General features: G+C 41.9%; 1 protein-coding gene across 3 annotated transcripts in view; it reads right to left on the minus strand.

Moving 5' to 3' along the window:
• Nucleotides 1–23,405, minus strand: part of LOC144685445 (disabled homolog 2-interacting protein-like) — a 794,163-nt gene that overhangs the window by 416,346 nt on the left and 354,412 nt on the right. The window contains exon 1 of one of the 3 annotated variants that reach the window (XM_078549952.1): nt 2,293–2,609. The exons of the other annotated variants lie outside the window; for them this stretch is intronic. Coding sequence (XP_078406078.1) covers nt 2,293–2,413 — 121 coding nt within the window. The 5' untranslated portion in view covers nt 2,414–2,609. Of the gene's footprint in view, nt 1–2,292; nt 2,610–23,405 lie in introns of those variants that run through there. 3 annotated transcript variants of the gene reach the window in all.

Raw genomic sequence — 23,405 nt, forward strand, 5'->3', positions numbered from 1 at the left:
ACTTACAGGATTTAGAGCAGTGTAATGATGGGGTCCAAAAGAGCTTGGATATTGGGCCTCAGACTTTATTAGATTAAAGATAATGTTGCGGGAGCAGAGCATGCAGCTAAGCTACAAGTTCCTGTCTATAGATAAGTGATTGGAGGTTGAGGCTGAGGGAGGCAATTGGGTGCTCAGGGAGGAAGAGATTAGGTCTGGGGGCATGCAATCAGTGATTCAGGGATCGTGAATGGTGTGGTTGGTGGCAATCTATAGGCAGGGAGGGAGATCGGGGCAGGTGGTTGCAGGGAGAGGAGGCCTTGGAGGTTGGGAATCTTGAGTCCAGAAGCATCATTATTTTGGATACTGAATTTGGTAAGTAATTCATCTTTATTTTTAAAAACATAGGCAATGTTTAGGGTTGGTTTCTCTGGGACTGGTTGCCTCAGAGCAAAACAATGCTGATGCAAGCACCAGGTCAGGTATTAAGGTCCCTTACCTACATATACAAACGGTCTAACAACTGCTTCAGGTCTAGGTGAAGGACACCTCTTGTTTGTCCTAACCCAATATGGGAGATGGCATGTGTAAGTACACTTGCTGTCTGCCATTTTGGGTCCATAGGAGGCCAGTGAGAGCCTGAACATTGGAGCTCAATTTAACACCGAAGTCTAGCAGATGCCTCTCCATCTGAGTAGCATGCATATGACGTACCTCAAGCACTGATTCTGTATTCTAATTTATTTTCTTATTTGTTGACTTATTTGAAGATTAGTGCCATTATTGCATATCTAATTTTTACAAAAATAAATCTCTGCATGATGTGCGATTTTCTTTGCATAGCTGACACGTTCTTTTGCAAGTTAGGACGTGGAGGCCTGGGAGTACGTCAATACTTGCAGTGTGCTGCTTAAACAGAAAATTTTGAAATTCACTATTTTAAAGATGCAGTACCAAATCGGATTAGGGAAATGATGGCCTGCACATGCAACATTTTATCAAAAATATTTCTGCAAAATGTGTCTTCAAAATAAAAATGGAAAGAAAGTAAAAGTTTACAAAGGCGTTAGGAAATCTTTCCCTATCTAGAAATATAAGATAATTCCTAAGGAATGTATATTAGTTGACACTATCATTTGTAATGTGAATTTTGTTTGGCTATGTTAAGAACGTTCACCTTTCAGTTCACGAGTATGCATTACAAATCAATTCAGAGTAATGCACTTCATTTTATTTCACAAATGTCTCTGTAAACAATATTGTGTTTTAACCATAGCAGCAGCTCCTTCATGCAAGAACAGTCTTAGTGACCTGACTTTTAGTGTGCTGCCACAGGCTTGCACTAAATCAGATAAACAAAATGACGGGTGTTACATCTTTAGCAGCAACCCATGCTTTGGTCAAGTCACTGTCAGTCCATTTATATACATAGTAAATCCTTACAAACCTGTCAAATACATCTTTGATCACACAATAGACTTGAGTTTCACCATGGCAGTGATCAATAATACTGAGGGCTGCTTTGCTAGAGAATTCTGTCATGGAAAATACTCAAGTTTAAGGTATAACTTGTAATAAAACAAAACCAAAGACTTGGAGAAACAAATACCTAACAAACCTCCATTGTGCAATATCCTACCTTTTCTGGCTTTAGTCACAATTGCATAACCGTTCCAGGATTTATATTTGCATAAGACAGAAAGTAAATAGGGTCTACTTACCTTACTGTTTCCATTAAGCAAGAGTTAATTTTACCTCTAGATTATTTTCAATTTTGCATTATAATGAAGCAGAAAACAGCAGCAGAGAAAGCAGTTAATGAGGCAAACTTTACAATTGGTATTTAGAAGGTATGATGGTTACAGTAATATCATGCCATAAATCCTCTTGGCAATCTGGATGCTCAACGAAAAGTAGTCATCCAGATCTGAGGCTTGTGTCATTTATCTTCTTTACTTTGTTAAATATAGATTTAATTGACTTGAATTCATATCAGTTTCTTATTTTACAATAACAATGTCATGTTTTAACTATTAAAGAAATTTCAACTTAGACTCTGGTAAAATTGCAGCCAAGTACAGCTTTATCATGAAGTGGGAGTTAGACTGATGAGACTTTTTTTAAATGTTGCTTTTTCCATATACAATTAAAACAGATACTTGTGCAATATGGGAAACAAATCACTAGAAGCACACAAGATTCTTGCTGAAATTTCACATTCACAATATTGAAAAGGTTTTAAATATGGAGCCAAAACATGAGAGAGATTAAGATTTTGCAGCACTGTACTCTGGTTAACACTATCTATATTACCCCTGTTGCCTGGCCTGTTGCGACTCCTGGAACGACTGCGTTGTCTCTGAAGACGTGACCTGCCCAACAGTCTGTAGTAATAGGATGGACGTGCCGAGGTTTTTCTGCTGTTAACTGACATTTTGTCAGTAATTTCTTCAATCTGTACAAATCAAACTTCTGAGTGCTAAAAGTCCTTCATTATGGTGAATGCACACAGCAATATTTATAACCGAACTTTTTTAAAGTGCAAGCTTGCCCAAGCTTGTTGTTAGTCATACTTCTGCACTATGAGAAGATAAGCTTGTTGCAATTGGAAACTGAATGCTGTAGCATTCTATGGACCAGAGAACAAAAGTTGAGCTTTATAAAATCCTGAACTGGAGTTCTTCCATTCACATTGTGACAGCTTATACTGTTGCAAAAGAATAATATATCAGGCATTCTTATCCTATCGCAAAGTTACACCGTAAATAAACTATTACACAAATTCCATTTTACCACAGTTTACCAAGTAATAAATTAAAACATTAACACAGTATTTGACAAGTAGTTGCTCTGTAGGAATCTATTCCAGGTTTTCAAAGAATACATGGGGCCCATACAAAGTTAAAGGCAGTACGGAAATGAGCCAATCAAGTTAACATTAGATGAGTTCGGGTCAAGTAGGCAAGTTCACAGCTGGACAACAGATGAATCCAATTTCATACTAGAATTGAAGCTGAACTTTGGAATATGCTCTAGCCCTCAGCACCGAAATTCAAATTGAGCAATGAAGTATTATAAGCAAATCAGGAAGTTCAATATTCAATACTAGCTTACGCCATTTGCTTTGCCTGTGGGGAATACTGAAGGTGAGTCAGGTAAACCCTTATAAAAAACAGAAGTATCTTACTTCAGCTACCTATTTCCATTTACTTGCTTAAGCTTATTGTGTCAGTTTAATCTCTGTAGGTTACACAAACTCTCATCACTGGATAAGAAACTAAAGTTTTCTTTTATAAAAGGAGTGGAAATAAACGTATGTTAACAAGGAAAGGGGAAAATGAATATGGAAAATACATATGAATTAATTTAGGTACATGTTCATTTTTATATTTCATATTTACTGCAACATATCCAGTCCAATCAATAATCGTAGCTGCTTTGCTAAAGATTTTTTTCTTTTTATGCTTTTTCTTCGAAGCAAAAACAACTGCAAACTGTTAAGACAAGAACAATTACATTTTATGACTGAAAATTAAGCATTTCAATGTCTACAAATGACTGGAAAACTATCCTTTATATGGAAACTTGAAAGTAAAATGCCAATTCAAGACAGGAAGGCACATTTGGTTCAATAGCTGACAAGTTGCCCATGGAAACAGGATTTTCAGGAAATGTCAGTTCTCAAAGACAGGAATCTACACTTTTCACAAAATTTCAGTTTGGAAATGTTTGAGAGGTTTACGTTTTGCCTCAGGTCAGTATAATGGTGTAATTTTGAAAGAAGATTAACCGCTGCAGAATTGACATCTTATAAACAGCAAGGAATTCAAAGAAGGTAAAGGCCAAAATTTTATATTTCCTAAGAGTCCTTTCACCCTCCCCTGTTTGCTGCAGAAATCTAGATAGACACTGTTGGCTGCTGCCTTCAGGCTAAGAAATTCCTTTGAAGCTCAAAATTGTTTTCCTATGGCTATCAGTTTATTACAGTCACCTGCAAACAACATTACTTGAAAATTATTTTTAAATTGAAACAGCCCACAGTGCTGTAATTAGAACACAATCAACAGCATATGGTCATAATTTTATTAGCATTCTCTACACCATTTCAATGCCTCCAGTTTTCTGACAAGGTCTACTTTACTTTTTAAGAGATTGCTTGTGTGCTGCATAAATCCATCCAGTGCACAAAATATTTTGAAGAAGTATTTACACAGTGTAACCTTTTTAAACAGTTCACATGACAAGGTGAAGAATGTTAGTGCTGAGAAATGGGAACTCCTCCCATTTCAGGGCTGCACGGTCAGCATCAAACGCTCCCTGTGAAACACCACAGCCAGACACAGAATAAAAAGCTCCTTCTATTCTGCCCAACAATGTTGCTCAGCCAAAACCTCACTACAGCACAATTTATTACACTGGCATGACTTTTTCCCATTCTCCACAGCCATCCTGTGGGTCTCTCTCAACATCACTGCCAATTAATGGCCCTCTATCCAGCTCTACCTGTCCCACCCCCCTCTACCAGCTTATGTTTCACCTCATTTCTCTATTTCCTTAGTTCTGAAGAAGTCATATGGACTAGAAACGTCCTCTGTGTACCTCTCCGCAAATGCTGTCAGACCTGCTGAGTTTTTCCAGCTATTTTTGTTTTTGTTTCAGATTTCTAGCATCCGCAGTATTTTACTTTTATATTAATGCTGAATTAGGGTTAGTTTTGCACTTTGTACCAAGGAACTGGATTAAAACTGCCCAGATTCATGTCACATTAAACCTTAGAATAGTGGCCTGGAGTTTCCTGTACATTTTAAGCAGGTCAGGAATCTTGATCATCATAAAAATACACTTTTGATCTTGGTTAATATGCTTGGGCCAGAATCATTTTTCAGCACTTTCTCCAGCCCCTTCAGTGAAGTCCTCCATGATGGGGGTGCAGAAAAACACCCCAGTGAGGTCTGCTACAGTACTGCTTGCAGGAGGTTCCCTGTACTGCTTGTTACAATTGTCTATAAATGGACAGCTTTTTTTAAACAAAAGTGTCAAATCACACGCAATCAATCACTCTGCAAATGACTGCAAAGGTGTTTTCATCGTTCAAAATTTAAAAGGCTTTTTGTCACCCATAACAGCACTGGATGCCAGGGCAATGAGGCATGGGCAATAGATTGCCAATCATGCTCACATCCCATGAAAGATTTTAAAAATGCTTTGGCACAAATTGCAGCATACATGCTGGATGAAGCACTTACATCGATTGCACACCATAACAAAACACCAGCCCTTGTTTGAGCAAACATGCTTATCATGTTGGTGTAACTCCAAGAGTGGTGGCAGAAAGCAGGGTGAAACCAGTGTAACTGAAGAGGAAAATCTAGACCAATATATCTAAAATTATAATTATGAGAAGTAGGAATGAATACCACTTAAGCAACCATTCTCAGGAACAGTTATCTATTATTTGTCAGTAACATTTACTCAAGGTCCCAGATTACATTCATGTCTTAGAAAAGTCCTTTGCTACACCACAAGCTGCAAACTGAAAAAAAGGCTTAACGAACAATATAAATTGAACTTACTAAAAACTCTACCAATTCCTTGAAATTCTGGGCTACGTTTTCTACCTATATTTATACCCAATGGACACCAGATGTCTCATATCATCAAACATAAAGAGATAGCTGCTCGAGAGGCTTATGCACAGGGAAATTATGAAATGTAATGTCATTAAAATATTTGTAGGATATGTGAATTCAATTTCTCAAAACCTGGAAGAACAGCAGCTGGCTGTGGCATTTGTGATTGGATGAATTTTGAATCAGTTCTAACCTAAGTTCTCTATGCTTCCTCCAAGGTTTGCTGTTTTTGGCTACTGCTCTAAAGTACCATGGCTCCTGTTATACACACTACCAGAAAATTTTGACATTTTGTGTTCAAATGCAATCAACAATCATTTGGCATCAAAAGGTCCAACAGTAACTCCTCAGTCTTTCCTAATGAATATATTTAAGAGCCAAAGTGATATTTCACACATTCAGATTTTCATTGGACTTAGGAGTAGGCCTTGGACGCTTTGAGCCTGTTGATCTGGTTTTGGTATTAATTGCCCCTTCCTGTCTGCCTTCCATAACTTTTGACTCCGTTGTCTATCAAAAATCTATCCAACTCTTGAATAAATTCAATGACTGAGCCTCCACTGCTTTCTGGGGAAGAGAATTCCACAGACTAATAAGCCCTCTCAGAGAATTTTCTTTTTCCTCATCTCCATCTTTAAAGGGAGACCTCTTATTCTTAAACTGTGACTTCTAGTTCTAGTTTCCCCCACAAGAGGAAACATCCTCCCAGTATAAACTTGATCAAGTCCCCTCAGGATCTTAACATGTTTCAATAAGGTCACCTCCTATTTTCCTAAACTCCAATGGATATAGGCCCAACCTGTTCAACCTTTCCTCTTAAGATAAGCCTTCATCCCAGGAATGTCACGTGGACCTTCTTTGAATGGCTTCTAATGGAATCATATTCTTTTCAAATAAGGAGACCAAAACTGTACACAGTATTCTAGATGTGGTGTCACCACAGCTGTAGTAAAACTTCCCTACTTTTAACGACAAACATTCCATTTGCTTTCCTAATCACTTGCTGTACTTGCATACTAACTTGTGATTCATGTATCAGGACATCTGTACCACAGAGTTCTGCATTCTCTCTCAAGTTAAATAGTATACTGATTTTCTATTCTTCCTGCCAAAGTGGACAAGTTCACATTTTCCCATTTTATACTTCACCTGCCAAATTTTTGCCCACTCACTTAAGCTATTATATCCCTTCATACATTCTTTACCTCCTCTTGAGAACTTATTTCCCTACCTAATATGTCATTCCCTACCTGGTGTCATTGGCAAGTTTAGAAATCATACATTTGGTCCCTTCATCCTAGTCTTTGATATAGTTTGTAAATAGTTGAGGCCCCAGCACTGATCCCTGTGGCGCTCCACTAGTTACAACTTGCCAACTCGATAAAGACCCACATATTCCCACTTTCTGCTTCGTTAGCCAACCAATCCTTTATCCGTGCTATTATGTTACCCTCTACATTATGTGCTCTTATCTTGTGTAGTAACCTTTTGTCATGAAGCTATTAATGTATATATTATTGGAAAATATTTTTCTTTTAAAATAGTGGTTTAGTCTGTGGGTGTGTCTTACTTGGGTTAAAGCCAGCTAGTCTGGGTGCTTTGATGTGTACTAGTTTTGAGATGTAAGCGAAGTAAGAGTGCATTTGCATTTTTTGAATAAAGCATTCAAGAAGTGGGGTGAAATCTGGCACCTAGCTAGCAGAGACCAAGCAATATGTTTATATTACTAATAAAATTGATACTATGAAAAAGGTTTTATTGTTAGAAGAGGTAGAGTTCAAAGAGGCTAGTGATTGATGCGCTGGATATAACCGATAGCAATTTTCGTGTGTGCAGGGCGGAGGCAATGTAAGATCAGAGCAGCTGTAAGCCTCCAACTGTCTCTACAGAAACCAAAGTGAGAGGAACCTCATTTTGAATTCATAAGGCGAAAATGCTTTGCTTGGTGTCTGGTTAAGTCTATGGGTGATGTTGCCTTAATGGAGATTAGTTTGGGAATTTGTTAAAAGTTAATGATAGTAGTAATTTGTAGCCATGTGTATATATTTAACTTGTGTAAATTAATAAAATGTTTCATTTAGTTTAATATAAAACCTCTCGAGAACTGGCAGTCTGATTCCTGAATTTAGAGTTGCATCTCAAACATACCACTTAAAAATATAAGTTATGACATTTGTTTAAAGTTTCCCTCTGGCATTTTTAAATAACTCAGCTTTACCAACTGCTGGATCATAACACCTTTGATGTGACACCTTATGAAATGCCTTCTAGAAATCCAAGTACACCACATTTCCTTTATCTAACTTGCTTGTTACTTCTTCAAAGAACTCTAACAAAATAGTTAAATACAATTTCCTCTTCACAAAACCATGTTGACTCTTCCTGGTTGCATTATGATTTTCCAAATATCCTGCTATAACCTCCTTAATAATGGATTCTAGCAATTTTCCCATAACAGCTGTTAGGCTAATTGACCTATAGTTTCCAGCTTTCTGTCTCCCTCATTTCTTGAATAAAGATGATGCATTTGTTATTTTCCAATCCACTGGGATCTTTCCAGAACCTAAGGAACCTTGTAAGATTATAACCAAAGCCTCTACTATATCTGCAACAAATTATTTTAAGACGCTAGAATGCAGGCCATCTGGTCCTGGGGACTTGTCAGCCTTTGGGTCTAATAGTTTTCTCAGCAACTTTTCCCTGGTTATACTGATTGCTTTAAGTGCCTCTCTCACTTTAACCTCGATTTTCAAGTATCTCTGGGAAGTTTTCAAAGTCTTCTACAGTGAAGATGGACACAAAATACCTGTTCAATGCCTGCGCTATTTCCTGGTTTTTCATTATCAATTCCCCAGACTTACTCTCTAGAGGACCAACAACAGCTTTAGCTACTCTCATCCTATTTAAATACTTGCAGAAACTCCTACCACCTGTTTTTATATAGCTAGATAGCTTTATTTCATATTCTACTTGCTGCTTTTTTTTTAGTCATTCTTTGTTGGTTCTTAAAATCTGACTAATCTTCTGACTTACCACTAATCTTCACCAATTTATACAGTGCTTCTTTCAACTCGATACTATCCTTAACTTCCTTATTTAGTCACGGGTGATGCACCCATTTTGAAAGAGTCTTTCATTCTCACTCAGATAATTCTTTGCTGAGTTATTAAATATCTCTTTAAAAGTTTGTCACTGCAACTCTACTGTCCAACTTTAAAACCCAGTTTCCCAGCTCAGTTTAGCTAGCTCTGCCGTCATACCCTTATAATCATCTTTATGCAGGTTTAAAACACTAGTCTTTTACTGACACTTCTCCCCTTCAGACTGAAGGTGAAATTCTATCATGTTATGATTGCTGTCACCTGGAGGCTTCTTTACCATGAGGTTATTGATTAATCCTGTCTCATTGCATATTACCAGGTCTAGAATAGCCTGCTCCCTGTTTGGCTCTAGAATGTGCTACTCTAAGAAATTGTCCTGAATACACAAACTCATTTTCCAGGCTACCTTTGCCAATCTGATTCACCTAATTTACATATAGATTAAAGTCACCCATGATTATTTAAGTACCATTCTTACACACCCCATTTATTTTTTCCTGTATATTCTGTCCTACAGTGTAACTACTGTTAGTGGGCCTATAAACTACTCCCACAGGCGACCTCTTACCTTTCGTATTTCTTATTTCTACCCAAACTGATACTACATCTTGCTCTTTCGAGCTAAAGTCATCTCTCACTATTGTACTAATGTCCAGCTTAATTAACAGAGCTACCCCACCACCTGGCAAGCTTAATTAACAGAGCTACCCCACCACCTTTTCCTAACTGCCTATCTTTCCAAAATGTCAAATAACCTTCAATATTCATGTCCCAGCCTTGGTCACCTTTCAACCATGCCTATGGCCATCAGGTCATATATATTTATAGCTATCTGTGCTAACAATTGTTACTTTTTGTTATGAATGCTGCGTGCATTCAGATCGTGATAGACTTTCCTAATAAAGACAACTACATTTCAATATTTGATCATTTACCACTTACTTCCCACCTGAAAAGGTAACATGAAATTTAGAAACATCTGGCACTTGTACCTGGTAGTCAAGCAACACAGAAAATGAAATCTGAGAAAACTGTTGATATAACAACTGTGGCAGACAGGCTATTCAACAGCCAAATGCATTTGTTTTCTTTATGCTATCATAAAGTCACATGTCAAGACACATGTGTGCTCGTTGCACTTTTTGGTATAACACAAATGAGTCACAAACAGGATTTGAAAAATCTTTTCAACTTATTCAGACCTCTATGTGCCCTCATATTTCATGATTATATTAATGACGCCCCTGCCAATTTTGTACCAAATAATAATGTAGATTTGACTGCCAGCTATGTGATAATGAATATATAATTTATCCCCATCTGGTTGTCCGTGCTAAGACCGGCGCAGAGGTCTGTGACATATGATTTTTATTTCCATCAATGAGGGAATCATATTACTCACAAGCAATAAAGTTACAAGAGTCATTGACTCAAAGGTAGCTTTATGTAGCAAAAGGTCTGGGTCCTGTGATTACATTACAAGCTGGTCTTCCAGAGTTCCTTCATAAATCTGGAGAGCGAGGGCACTTCTCTGCTGAATCGGCTCTGTGTGACAAAAATTCAGTCACCAACACAAAAACTTTGATATAGTTAAGCTTCTTGTCTTCAATCAGCAATATTGCAAAAATAAAATTATAGAAAACTCACATCTTTGTCTAGAAGCCAAATTCAAAATCTTTTCTGTTTTCTCTGCAATTCACAGACTGAAATTAGTTCACTAAAAGAAAGGTTTGTATTTATATAGAACCTTTCATAACCTCAGGACATTTTAAAGTGCCTTGCAGCTAATTAAGTACTTTTGAAATAATGTCACTATTGTAATGCAAAGAACACAGCAGTCAATTGCACACAGCAAGGTCCCACAAATAGCAATGTGATAATGGCCAGCTAATCTGTTTTTAGATGTTGGTTCAGGGATGAATATTAGGCGGGACATCAGGAAGGCACCCCACTCTTCTTCCAAAAAGTGCCATGGGATATTTATGTTCACTCAAGGAAGCAAACAAGTCATCAGTTTAACATTTCAGCTGAAACATAGTACTTCCAACAGTGTAGCACTACAGTATCAGCCTATATTTTTGTATTCAAGTTTCTGGATTGGGACTAGAACTCACAACTGTCTGACTCAAGTCAAGTGCGCTACTATTGAATCACGGCTGACCCCATAGATGCCATTTTCCTATGATACTGCCCAAGTCAGATCTAATAATCTTTCTCTGACATGTACAACAACCAGTTTGCTCACTCGGGAGGTCTCACCAACCATTACCATATGAGACACCAGAAGCTGTGCACAATTTTAAGAGAAGTGGGCAACATTGCCACTATTAATTAAATAAATCAATGGACTCTAGCAACACCCTGATGTAGACTATGATCCCTTCTTTCTTGGTGGAATGTCAACTGAGTTACATCACAACAGAAGGGATATACATAAGCAGCACCCGTCTCTCTCTCAATTTCACAATGTGGGAAGAAAAAGGTTTGAGACCCAGTGGACCAAGCATTCTACACAGAACACAAGAGTTTTCAGTATTTTCTGTTTTTGTTTCATTTTACCAGAATCTGCAATTTTTTAAATATTATTCATCAATTAATCTATTTTTAGAATATGTGCAGGAACCATAGTGATGTTGGGTTGAAATCAAACTTTGACCAAGTTGGAAAGTAATGTCCACCCCTTCCAAATATCTCCCAGGAGGACAGCAGAAATGCTTTAGGCATGTCCTCAAAGCATCCCTGAAAAGGTCAAACATCCCTCCCAGTTCATGGGAGTCCCTGGCTTGCAACAGATCAAAATGGAAAAGGCTTATCTAGGAAGGCACCAAATACATGAAGAGGTTCATTGGGAACCTGCAGAGGAAAAGTCAAGGCAGAGGGAATGCACAAACCTCCAAACAACCATCTACTCAACCCTTCAAGCACACCTGTCCTGGATGTGGCAGCATCTGCAGGTCGCGCATTTGATTTATCAACCGTGTCAAAGCCCACTGAATCAGAGTTGAAGTAAGTCATCCTCAATGATAGTTGACTGCTTAAGAAGAGCTAATCATATGGCAGAGAAAGAAATAGGATACGCTTATAGGGTGAGTTGAACTAAGGCGGAAGAAGGCTTATATGGAACATTAGCAGCAGCTGGGTTGAGCGTGCTGTAAAATTCTGTAGTGTGTTATGAAAGATACCAAAGTGTTCGCTATAATAAAAAAATGAAATATGGCCCCAACTTGCCATTGGAGGGAGCATAACTCAACTTAAGCAGCAAGATGCACCCGCCTGGGATCTCATCAAAGTTCACTGGAGGTGGGGGATGACCCTTAATTGTAATACCATTTTGATTACGCAAACAGTTGGGGCACATCTCGTCTGAATTTTGGCATAGGCCAGGAAGTCCAGTGGAGGTTACCAGGTTCACTCAGCACCCCAGTAGCTCTTGGTAAAGGACAGCATTGAACTAATTTTTTAACAAACACCAACAACATTGCTCTCATGGTAGAATCCAGCAGGGTGATCCAATATGATCACCCATAGAACCTAAGAGGTATGCTTGTGAAGTGAGGGAATAACCCTTTTGAACAGTGTCTAGGGTTCATGCATCTATTGTGATTCTCCCCTATGGCAGCAAACTCCAGCTGGCTTCCACCTGATCAGATGTGAGAAGAGAAAATCCAGCAATGGTCTGTGGTGGCCAGAATATGCGTAAGATAACCTGATGAAGTCTGTGGTGTGAATACGCTGTACAAGTAGGGGAGTGTTCTAAGGTAATGATGCCCAAGCATCCTGACAGTGTCACAAAGAGGCTACAGATCAGCTGGGATTTGCAATAGACTGTCAAGGGATCATGGGGTGTTCATGACCCTCCCAGTCCTGACACTCATTCTGCAACTTTTCTGAAGAGATTTTAACTTCTAACTGTCTCCCAAGAATATCTTTGCTTTAAAGAAGGCTATAGACTACTGAAAAATATTAATGGACTGGTCAGGTGGGCAGAAAAGTGGCAAATGGAATTCAATCTGAGAAGTATGCAGTAACACTGGGAAGAGTGTCCTGCAGTCAGCATCACGGGGAAGCAGTCTGGGAAGAGTGTCCTGCAGTCAGTATCACAGTGAAGCAGTCTGGGAGGAGTGCCCTGCAGTCAGTTCTTGTTGAAAATAACAAGAGTGACATTACAAGACAGCGTGAGAGCGCGGCGGAGAGATCAGAACCAGCGCGAGTGTGGGAAAGCTTCAAAAAGTGACGTCAGCATAAAGGTGAGAGCAGATTGGTGAGTAGTACATAAGTGTTTTTCTCCAGTTTAAAATAGATTATGCTAAGGAAAGGTAAGAGTTCGAGTTTTTATTTAAAGTACATAAATCATTTAACTTTTTTTTACTGTATTTAACTTAAAGTAAGGGTTTTTTTTCAACTAGAGGCATGGCAGGGCAGCTCAGTCCTGTGTTATGTACCGCCTGCAACATGTGGGAAGTCCTAGACGCTCCTTGCGCTTTGACTGACCACGTGTGCAGAAGTGCCACCAGCTGCAGCTACTTGAGCTCTGAGTTTCGAAGCTTGAGCGGCTGCTGGGGTCACTGAGGTGCATTCGCAAGACTGAGAGTTTCGTGGATAGCATGTTTTTAGACGTGGTCACCCCACAGCTTGCGGAAGTGCAGACAGAGAGGGAATGGGTGACCATCAGTCAGAAGAAAGGTGTCAGGCAGGTAGTCAGGAAATCCCCAGGGTGCATCTTGCTCAGGAAGCATTTATGTGTGTTGGAAAACAGTGAGAGTGACGATTCCTCTGGGAAATGCAGCCATGCTCATGGCACTGTGAGTAGTTCAGCTACACAGTGGGGGAGGAAAAAGAAGGGAAGAGCAATAGTGGTAGGAGACTTGATGGTAAGGGGAACAGACAGGCGTTTCTGCGGCTGTAGACTCCAGGATGGCATGTTGCCTCCCTGGTGCCAGGGTCAAGGATGACACTGAATGGCTGCAGGACATTCTAAAGGGGGAGGGCAAAAAGACATAGGTCATGGTACATATTGGTACCAACGACATAGGTAGAAAGAGGGATGAGGTCCTGCAAGCAGAATTTAGGGAGCTAGAAAGCAGATTAAAAAACAGGACCTCAAAAGTAGTAATCTCTGGATTACTTCTGATGCCATGTGCAAGTGAGTATAGAAATAAGTTAGTCCAGATGAATGTATGGCTGGAGAGATGGTGCAGGAGGGAGGCTTTAGATTTCTGGGACATTTTTGGGATCGTTTCTGGGGGTGGTGGGACCTGTACAAGGCTGCACCTAAACCGGAATGGGACCAACATCCTTGCGGGGAGGTTTGCTAGTGCTGTTAGGGAGGGTTTAAACTAACTTGGCAGGGGGATGGGATCCTGAGAGGAGGTTCAGTAGGGGGAAATGGACAGCCAAAATTAGAAGAGAGAGCAACTGAGTCTGGAAGGCATAGAAATTATAGGCCAGTTAAAGCACAAGGGTGTTTGGCAAGGTTGGATGGTATTTATTTTAATGCAAGGAATCTGACGAATAAGGCACAAGTTGAGGGCACAAATTGACAAATGGAAGTATGATGTCAATGCTGTCACAGAGACATTGTTGAGAGAGGGCAGGATTGGCAGCTCAATATTCCAGGATATAGAGTCTTCAGGCGAGGTAAAAGAGGAGCGGGTATCGCAATATTGATCAAGGAATCAATTACTGCAGTGAGGAGGGATGACATCTTAGAAGGCTCCTCAAATAAAGCCATATGGGTAGAACTGAAAAACAAAAAAGGAGCAATCACATTGCTGGGAGTGTACTATAGGCCCCTAAACAGTCAGAGAGAAATAGAAGAGCAGATACGTAGGCAAATTTCAGAGAAGTGTAAAAATAATAGGGTAGTAATAGTGGGGGATTTCAACTTCCCCAACATTAACTGGGTTAGTCATAGTGTGATAGGTTTAGAGGGAGCGGAATTCTTAAAATGCATCCAGGAGAGCTTTTTAAGCCAGTACGTAGAAGGCCCTACAAGATTTAATTTTAGGGAATGAAGGCAGGCAAGTGGTAGAGGTATCTGTGGGGGAGCATTTTGCAGATAGTGATTATAACTCTGTTAGATTCAAGGTTGTTATGGACAAGAACAAGGATGGGCCAGAATTGAGAGTTCTAAACTGGGGGAAGGCCAATTTAATAAGATCAGATATAATTTGGCCTGAGTGGACTGGGAGCAGCTACTTTTAGGTAAATCTGCGTCAAAGCAGTGGGATTCATTCAATAAGGAAATAGGGAGAGTACAGGGCCAACATATTCCAGGAAAGATAAAGGGTGGGACCAACAATACCAGGGAACCCTAGATGTCGAGGGATATACAGGATTGGAGAGAGAGGAAAAGGGAGGCTTATGGCAGATATCGAGGGCTCAAAACAGCGGAAGCCCTAGAGTATAGAATGTGTAGGGGGGATCTTAAAAAGGAAATTAGGAAAGCATAAAAGAGGCATGAGAAAAAATTGGCAGGTAAAATAAAGGAAAATCCAAAGTTATTTTACAAGTACATTGAGAGTAAGAGGATAACAAGGGAAAGAGTAGGGCCCATTAAGTACCATAGTGGTAATTTGTGCGTGGAGGTCGAAGACGTAGGTAGGGTTCTAAGTGAATACTTTGTGTCGGTGTTCACAAGTGAGAGGGATGACGTGGATATGGAAATCAGGCAGAAGGACTGTGATATAATTAAAGAAATTAGCATAGAAAGGGAGGAGGTTCTAAGTGGTTTGGCAGACTTAAAAGTAGATAAATCTCCAGGCCCGGATGAAATGTATCCCAGGCTGTTGAGTGAAGCAAGGAAGGAGATAGCAGAGGTGCCAGAGGACTGGAGGACAGCCAATGTGGCACCGTTATTCAAGAAGGTAGGAAAGGATAAACCAGGGAACTACAGGCCAGTCAGTCTAACCTCAGTAGCAGGGAAACTATTAGAAGCAATTCTGAGGGACAGGATTAATCTACACTTGGAGAGGCAGGGATTAATCAAGGACAATCAGCATGGTTTTGTTAAGGGGAGGTTATGTCTGACCAATTTGATTGAATTTTTCGAAGAGAAGACCAGGTGTGTAGATGAGGGCAATGCATTTGATGTAGTCTACTTGGACTTCAGCAAGACTTTTGATAAGGTCCCACATGGGAGACTGATAACGAAGGTAAGAGCCCATGCGATCCAAGGCAATTTGGCAAATTGGATCCAGAATTGGCTGAGTGACAGGAAGCAGAGGGTGATAGTCAAGGGGTGTTTTTGTGACTGGATGCCTGTGTCCAGTGGGGTTCCACAGGGATCGGTGTTCAGTCCCTTGCTGTTTGTGGTATATATAAACAATTTAAACTTGAATGTTGGAGGGTTTATCAGTAAGTTCGCAGATGACACGAAAATTGGTGGGGTGGTAAATAGTGAAGAGGACAGCCTTAGATTACAGGAGGATATAGACGGGCTGGTCAGATGGGCTAATCAGTGGCAAATTTAATCTGGATAAGTGTGAGGTGATGCACTTGGGCAAGACAAACAAGGCACGGGAGTACACGATGAATGGTAAGACCCTGGGAAGTACCGAGGATCAGAGGGACTTTGGTGTACATATCCACCGGTCCCTTAAGGTAGCGGGACAGGTAGATAAGATGGTTAAGGCGGCATATGGGATACTTGCCTTTATTAGCCAAGGCATAGAATATAGAGCAGGGAGGTTATGCTGGAACTGTATAAAACACTGGTTAGGCCACAGCTAGAATATTGCTAGTAGTTCTGGAATCCGCATTATAGGAAGGATGTGATTGCACTAGAGAGAATGCAGAGGAGATTTACCAGGATGTTGCCTGGGCTGGAGAGTTTTAGTTATGAGGAGAGATTGGATAGACTGGGGTTATTTTCCCTAGAGCAAAGGAGATTGAGGGGGGACATGATTGAGGTGTATGAAATTATGAGGGGCATAGATAGGGTAGACAGGAAGGAACTTTTCCCCTTGGTGGAGGGATCAATAACCAGGAGGCATAGATTTAAGGTAAAGGGCAGGAGGTTTAGAGGGGATGTGAGGAAAGATTTTTTCACCCAGAGGGTGGTGGGAATCTGGAACTCACTGCCTGAAAGGGTGGTAGAGGCAGAAACCCTCATAACATTTAAGAAGTATTTGGATGTGCACTTGTGATGCCATGGCATACAAGGCTATGGGCCTAGTGCTGGAAAATGGGATTAGAATTGTTAGGGGTGGTACTTGTTTGACTGGCGCAGACTCGATGGGCCGAAGGGTCTTTTTCTGTCCTGTAGACTTCTATGGCTCTGTGACATATTTGAGGAAGTAAAACAAGGCAAGGGAATACACTGTACATGATAGGATTCTGAGAAGTGGAGAGAAACAGAGGCTTTGGAGTGCATGTCCACAAATCCCTGAAGGTAGCAGGTCAGGTAGATAAGGTGATCACAAAGGCATACTTCCTTTACTGGTCAAAGCATAGGGTATAAGAGTAGGGAGGTTATGTTAGGCCTATAAAGAACATAAGTTGGACTATAGGTTGAGTACTGCATGCAGTTCAATTCACCATGTAACAGGATTGTGATCACGAGAGAGGGGATAGAGAAAATTCACGAGGATGTTGCCGGGAATAGAAAATTTTAGATAGGAGAAAAGATTGGATAGGCTAGGATTGTTTTCTTTGAAACAGAAGAGATTGAGGGGAGATTTAGTTTAGATATATAAAATTATGAGGGGCCTAGATAGAATGGAAAGGAAGGGCATCTTTCTTTTAGTAGAGAGGTCAATAATCAGAGGATGTAGATTTAAAAGTAATTGGTAGAGGAGTAGAGGAAGGTTGAGGAGTAATTCATTTTACCTAAGAATGGTGGGGGTCTGGAACACGCATTTTTTTATTCATTCATGGGATGTGGGCTTTGCTGGCTGGGCCATCATTTATTGCCCATCCCTAGTTGCCCTTGAGAAGGTGGTGTTGAGCTACCTTCTTGAACCACTGCAGTTCATGTGGTGTAGGTACACCCACAGTGCTGTTAGGGAGGGAGTTCCAGGGTTTTGACCCAGTGGCAGTGAAGGAATGGCGATATATTTCCAGGTCAGGATGGTGAGTGACTTGGAGGGGAACTTCAGGTTGGCGGTATTCCGATCTATCTGCTGCCCTTGTCCTTCTAGATGGTAGTGGTCATGGGTTTGGAAGGTGCTGTCGAAGAAGCCTTGGTGAATTCCTGCAATGCATCTTGTAGATGGTACACACTGCTGCTACTGTGCATTGGTGGTGGAGGGAGTGATTGTGGATGTGGTGCCAATCAAACGGGCTGCATTGTCCTTGACGGTATCAATCTCCTTGAGTATTGTGGGTGCTGCACTCATCCAGGCAAGTGGAGAGTATTCCATCACACTTCTGACTTGTGCCTTGTAGATGGTGGACAGGCTTTGGAGAGTCAGGAGGTGAGTTACTCGTCGCAGGTTTCCTAGCCTCTAATCTGCTCTTGTAGCCGCAGTATTTATATGGCTAGTTCAGTTCAGTTTCTGGTCAATGGTAACCCCCAGGATGTTGATATTGGGGGATTTAGTGATGGTAATGCCAAAGAACATCATGGGGCGACGGTTGGATTCTCTCTTGTTGGAGATGGTCATTGCCTGACACTTGTGTGGTGCGAATGTTACTTGTCAGCCCAAGCCTGTAGATTGTCCAGGTCTTGCTGCAATTGGACATGGACTGGTTGGTTGGGCCGAGGACACTACCCTGAGGAACTCCTACAGTGATGTCCTGGAGCTGAGATGACTGACCTCCAACAACCACAGCCATCTTCCTTTGTGCTAGGTATGACTACATAGAGTTTTCCCCCTGATTCCCATTGACTCCAGTTTTGCTGGGGCCCCTTGATGCCACACTCTGTTGAATGCTGCCTTGATGTCAACGGCAGTCATTCTCACCTCACCTTGGGAGTTCAGCTCTTTTGCCCATGCTTGAGCCAATGCTGTAATGAGATCAGGAGCTGAGTGGCCCTGGGCGCAACCCAAACTGGGCGTCAGTGAGCAGATTATTGCTAAGCAAGTGCCATTTGATAGCACTGTTGATGACCCCTTCCATTACTTTACTGATGATGCAGAGTAGACTGATGGGACAGTAATTGGGCAGGTTGGATTTGTCCTGCTTTTTGTGTACATAGCCATACCTGGGCAATTTTCCACATAGCTGGGTAGATGCCAGTGTCGTAGCTGTATTGAAACAGTCTAGCCAGGGGCATGGCAAGTTCTGGGGCGCAAATCTTCAGTACTGTTGCTGGAGTATTATCAGGGCCCACAGCCTTTGAAGTATCCAGTGCCTTCAGACGTTTCTTGATATCACGTGGAGTGAATCGAACTGGCTGAAGACTGGCATCGGTGATACTGGGGACCTCCGGAACAGGCCGAGATGGATCGTCTACTCGGCACTTCTGGCTGAAGATTGTAGCAAATGCTTCAGCCTTATCTTTTGCACTGATGTGCTGGGCTCCTCCATCACTGAGGATGGGGATATTTGTGGAGCCACTCCTCCAGTGAGTTGTTTAATTGTCCAACAGCATTCACGACTGGATGTGACAGCACTGCAGAGCTTAGATCTGATCCGTTGGTTGTGGGATCGCTTAGCTGTGTCTATTACTTGCTGCTTATGCTGTTTGACATGCAAGTAGTTCTGCATTATAGGTTGATACCTCATTTTTAGGTATGCTGGTGCTGCTCAGGGCATGCCCTCCTGCACTCTTCATTGAACCACGGTTGATCTGGCTCGATGGTAATGGTAGAGTAGGGGATCTGCCGGGCCATGAGGTTACAGATTGTGTTCCAGTACATTTCTGCTGCTGCTGATGGCCCACAGCGCCTCATGGATGCCCAGTCTCTATCTATCCCATTTAGCTCAGTGGTAGTGCCACACAACATGATGGAGGGTATCCTCAATGTGAAGGCGGGACTTTGTCTCCACAATGACTGTGCAGTGGTCACTCCTACCGATACTGTCATGGACTGATGCATCTGCGGCAGGCAGGTTGGTGAGGATCAAGTCAAGTATGTTTTTCCCTCTTGTTGGTCGCCTCACCATCTGCCGCAGATCCAGTCTAGCAGCTATGTCCTTTAGGGCTCGGCCAGTTTGGTCCTAGTGGTGCTACCGAGCCACTCTTGGTGATGGACATTGAAGTCCACGTTGCCACCCTTAGTGCTTCCTCCAGGTGGGTACGGATTCATCAGCTGAGGGAGGGCAGTGGTTAGTAATCAGCAGGAGGTTTCTTGCCAATGTTTGACCTGATGCCATGAGACTTCATGGGGCCAGAGTCAATGTTGAGGACTACCAGGGCAACTCCCTTCTGACTGTATATGACTGTGCCGCCACCTCTGCCGGTGAGACAGGGCATATCCAGGAATGGTGATGGTGATAGTGGTGTCTGGGACATTACCTGTAAGGTGTGATTCCATGAGAATGACTATGTCAGGCTTGACAAGTCTCAGAGACAGCTCTCCCAATTTTGGCACTAACCCCCCCCAGATGTTCCACGCAGTATACGAAATAAGGTAAATGAGCTTGTGGCGCAGATTGAAATTGGCAGGAATGATGTGGTGGGCATCGCGGAGACATGGCTGCAGGGGGATCAGGACTGGGAGCTAAATATCCAAGGATATACATCCTATCGAAAAGATAGGCAGGTTGGCAGAGGGGGTGGGGTTGCTTTGTTAGTAAGAAATGAAATTAAATTGATAGCAAGAAATGACGTAGGGTCAGATGATGTCGAATCTGTGTGGGTAGAGTTGAGGAACCACAAAGGTAAAAAAACCATAATGGGAGTTATGTACAGGCCTCCGAACAGTAGTCAGGATGTGGGGCACAAGATACAGCAGGAGATAGAAAAGGCATGTAAGAAAGGCAAGGTTGCAGTGATCATGGGGGATTTCAATATGCAGGTAGACTGGGAAAATCAGGTTGGTAGTGGATCCCAAGAAAAGGAATCTGTGGAATGTCTACGAGATGGCTTTTTGGAGCAGCTTGTGGTACAGCCCACTAGGGAACAGGCAATTCTAGATTTAGTGATGTGTAATGAGGCAGATTTGATAAGGGAGCTTAAGGTGAAGGAACCCTTAGGAGGAAGTGACCATAATATGATAGAATTTACCCTGCAATTTGAGAGGAAAAAGCTGGAATCAGATGTAACGGTATTACAGTTGAATAAAGGCAACTACAGAGGCATGAGGGAGAAGCTGGCCAGAATTGACTGGGAGATGAGCTTAGCAGGAAAGACAATGGAACAGCAAAGGCAAGAGTTTCTGGGAATAATCTGGGAGACACAGCAAAAATTCATCCCTAGGAAGAAGAAGCATACTAAAGAGAGGACAAGGCAACCATGGCTGACAAGGGAAGTCAGGGACAGCATAAAGGCGAAAGAGAAAGCATACAATGCGGCAAAGAGCAGTGAGAAACCAGGGGATTGGGAAGCCTACAAAGACCAACAAACGACAACTAAAAAAAAATATGGAGGGAGAAGATTAAATATGAGGGTAAACTAGCCAGTAATATAAAAGAAGATTGCAAGAGACTTTTAAGATATATAAAGGGTAAGAGAGAGGCAAAAGTGGACATTGGGCTGCTGGAAAATGACGCGGAATGAAGTAGTAGTGGGGAACAAAGAAATGGCGGAGGAACTGAATAGGTACTTTGTGTCAGTCTTCACGGTGGAAGACACGAGTAACATCCCCAAAGTTCAAGAGAGTCGGGGGGCAGAGGTGAGTATGGTGGCCATTACCAAGGAGAAGGTGCTAGGAAAACTGAAACGTCTGAAGGTGGATAAATCACCTGGACCAGATGGATTACACCCCAGAGTTCTGAAGGAGATAGCTGGAGAGATAGTGGAGGTGTTAGTGGTGATCTTTCAGGAATCACTCGAGTCAGGGAGGGTCCCAGAGGACTGGAAAATCGCTAATGTAACCCCCCTGTTTAAGAAGGGAGTGAGGCAAAAGACGGGAAATTACAGGCCGATTAGCCTGACCTCGGTCGTTGGTAAGATTTTAGAGTCCATTATTAAGGATGAGATGTCAGAATACTTGGAAGTATGGTAAAATAGGGCAAAGTCAGCATGGTTTCATCAAGGGGAGGTCATGCCTGACAAATCTGTTAGAATTCTTTGAGGAGGTAACGAGTAGGTTAGACAAAGGAGAGCCAATGGATGTTATCTACTTGGACTTCCAGAAGGCCTTTGACAAGGTGCCGCACAGGAGGCTGCTCAGTAAGATAAGAGCCCATGGTGTTAGAGGCAAGGTACTAGCATGGATAGAAGATTGGCTGTCCGGCAGGAGGCAGAGAGTGGGGTTAAGGGGTCCTTCTCAGGATGGCGGCCGGTGACTAGTGGAGTTCCGCAGGGGTCAGTGTTGGGACCACAACTTTTCACGTTATACATTAATGATCTAGATGAAGGAACTGAGGGCATTCTGGCTAAGTTTGCAGATGATACAAAGATAGGTGGAGGGACAGACAGTATTGAGGAGGAGGGGAGGCTGCTGAAGGATTTGGACAGGTTAGGAGAATGGGCAAAGAAGTGGCAGATGGAATACAACGTGGGGAAGTGTGAGGTCATGCACTTTGATAGGAAGAATAGAGGCATAGACTATTTTCTAAATGGGGAGAGAATTCAGAAATCTGGAGTACAAAGGGACTTGGGAGTCCTAGTCCAGAATTCTCTTAAGGTTAACTTGCAGGTTGAGTCGGTAGTTAGGAAGGCAAATGCAATGTTGGCATTTATTTCGAGAGGACTAGAATATAAAAGCAGGGATGTGCTGCTGAGGCTTTATAAGGCTCTGGTCAGACCACATTTAGAATATTAAGAGCAATTTTGGGCCCCTTATCTCAGGATGTTCTGGCCCTGGAGAGGGTCCAGTGGAGGTTCACGAGAACGATCCCAGGAATGAAAGGCTTAACATATGAGGAACGTTTGAGGACTCTGGGTCTATACTCGATGGAGTTTAGAAGGATGAGGGGGGATCTGATTGAAACTTACAGAATACTGAAAGGCCTGGATAGAGTAGACGTGGGGAAGATGTTTCCATTAATAGGCGAGACTAGGACCCGAGGGCACAGCCTCAGAGTAAAGGGAAGACCTTTTAGAACAGAGCTGAGGAGAAACCTCTTTAGCCAGAGAGTGGTGAATCTATGGAATTCATTGCCACGGAAGGCTGTGGAGGCCAGGTCATTGAGTGTATTTAAGACCGAGATAGATAGGTTCTTGATTGGTAAGGGGATCAAAGGTTACGGGGAGAAGGCGGGAGAATGGGGTTGAGAAACTTATCAGCCATGATTGAATGGCGGAGCAGACTCGATGGGCCGAATGGCCTAATTTCTGCTCCTATGTCTTATGGTCTTATGTTAGTAAGGAGGACTTTGCGGCATCGACAGGGCTGAGATTGCCATTGTCGTTTCTGGTGCCTAGGTCGATGCTGGGTGGTCTGTCCAGTTTCATTACTTTTTTGTGATTTTGTAGCGGTTTGTTACAACTGAGTGGCTTGCTAGGCCATTTCAGAGGCCATTTAAGAGTCAACCACATTGTTGTGGATCTGGAGTCACATGTAGGCCAGACCAAGTAAGAACAACAGATTTCATTCCCTAAAGGACATTAGTGTTCAGGGTATTAGGGTTTTTAATCCCAGGGACAGGCTATCCTAGAGTTGATATTGTGCAATGAGAAGGGTTGAATTAATAATCCTGT

The sequence above is a fragment of the Cetorhinus maximus genome, chromosome 10 (assembly GCF_964194155.1).
Source record: "Cetorhinus maximus chromosome 10, sCetMax3.hap1.1, whole genome shotgun sequence".
Taxonomy (NCBI): domain Eukaryota; kingdom Metazoa; phylum Chordata; class Chondrichthyes; order Lamniformes; family Cetorhinidae; genus Cetorhinus; species Cetorhinus maximus.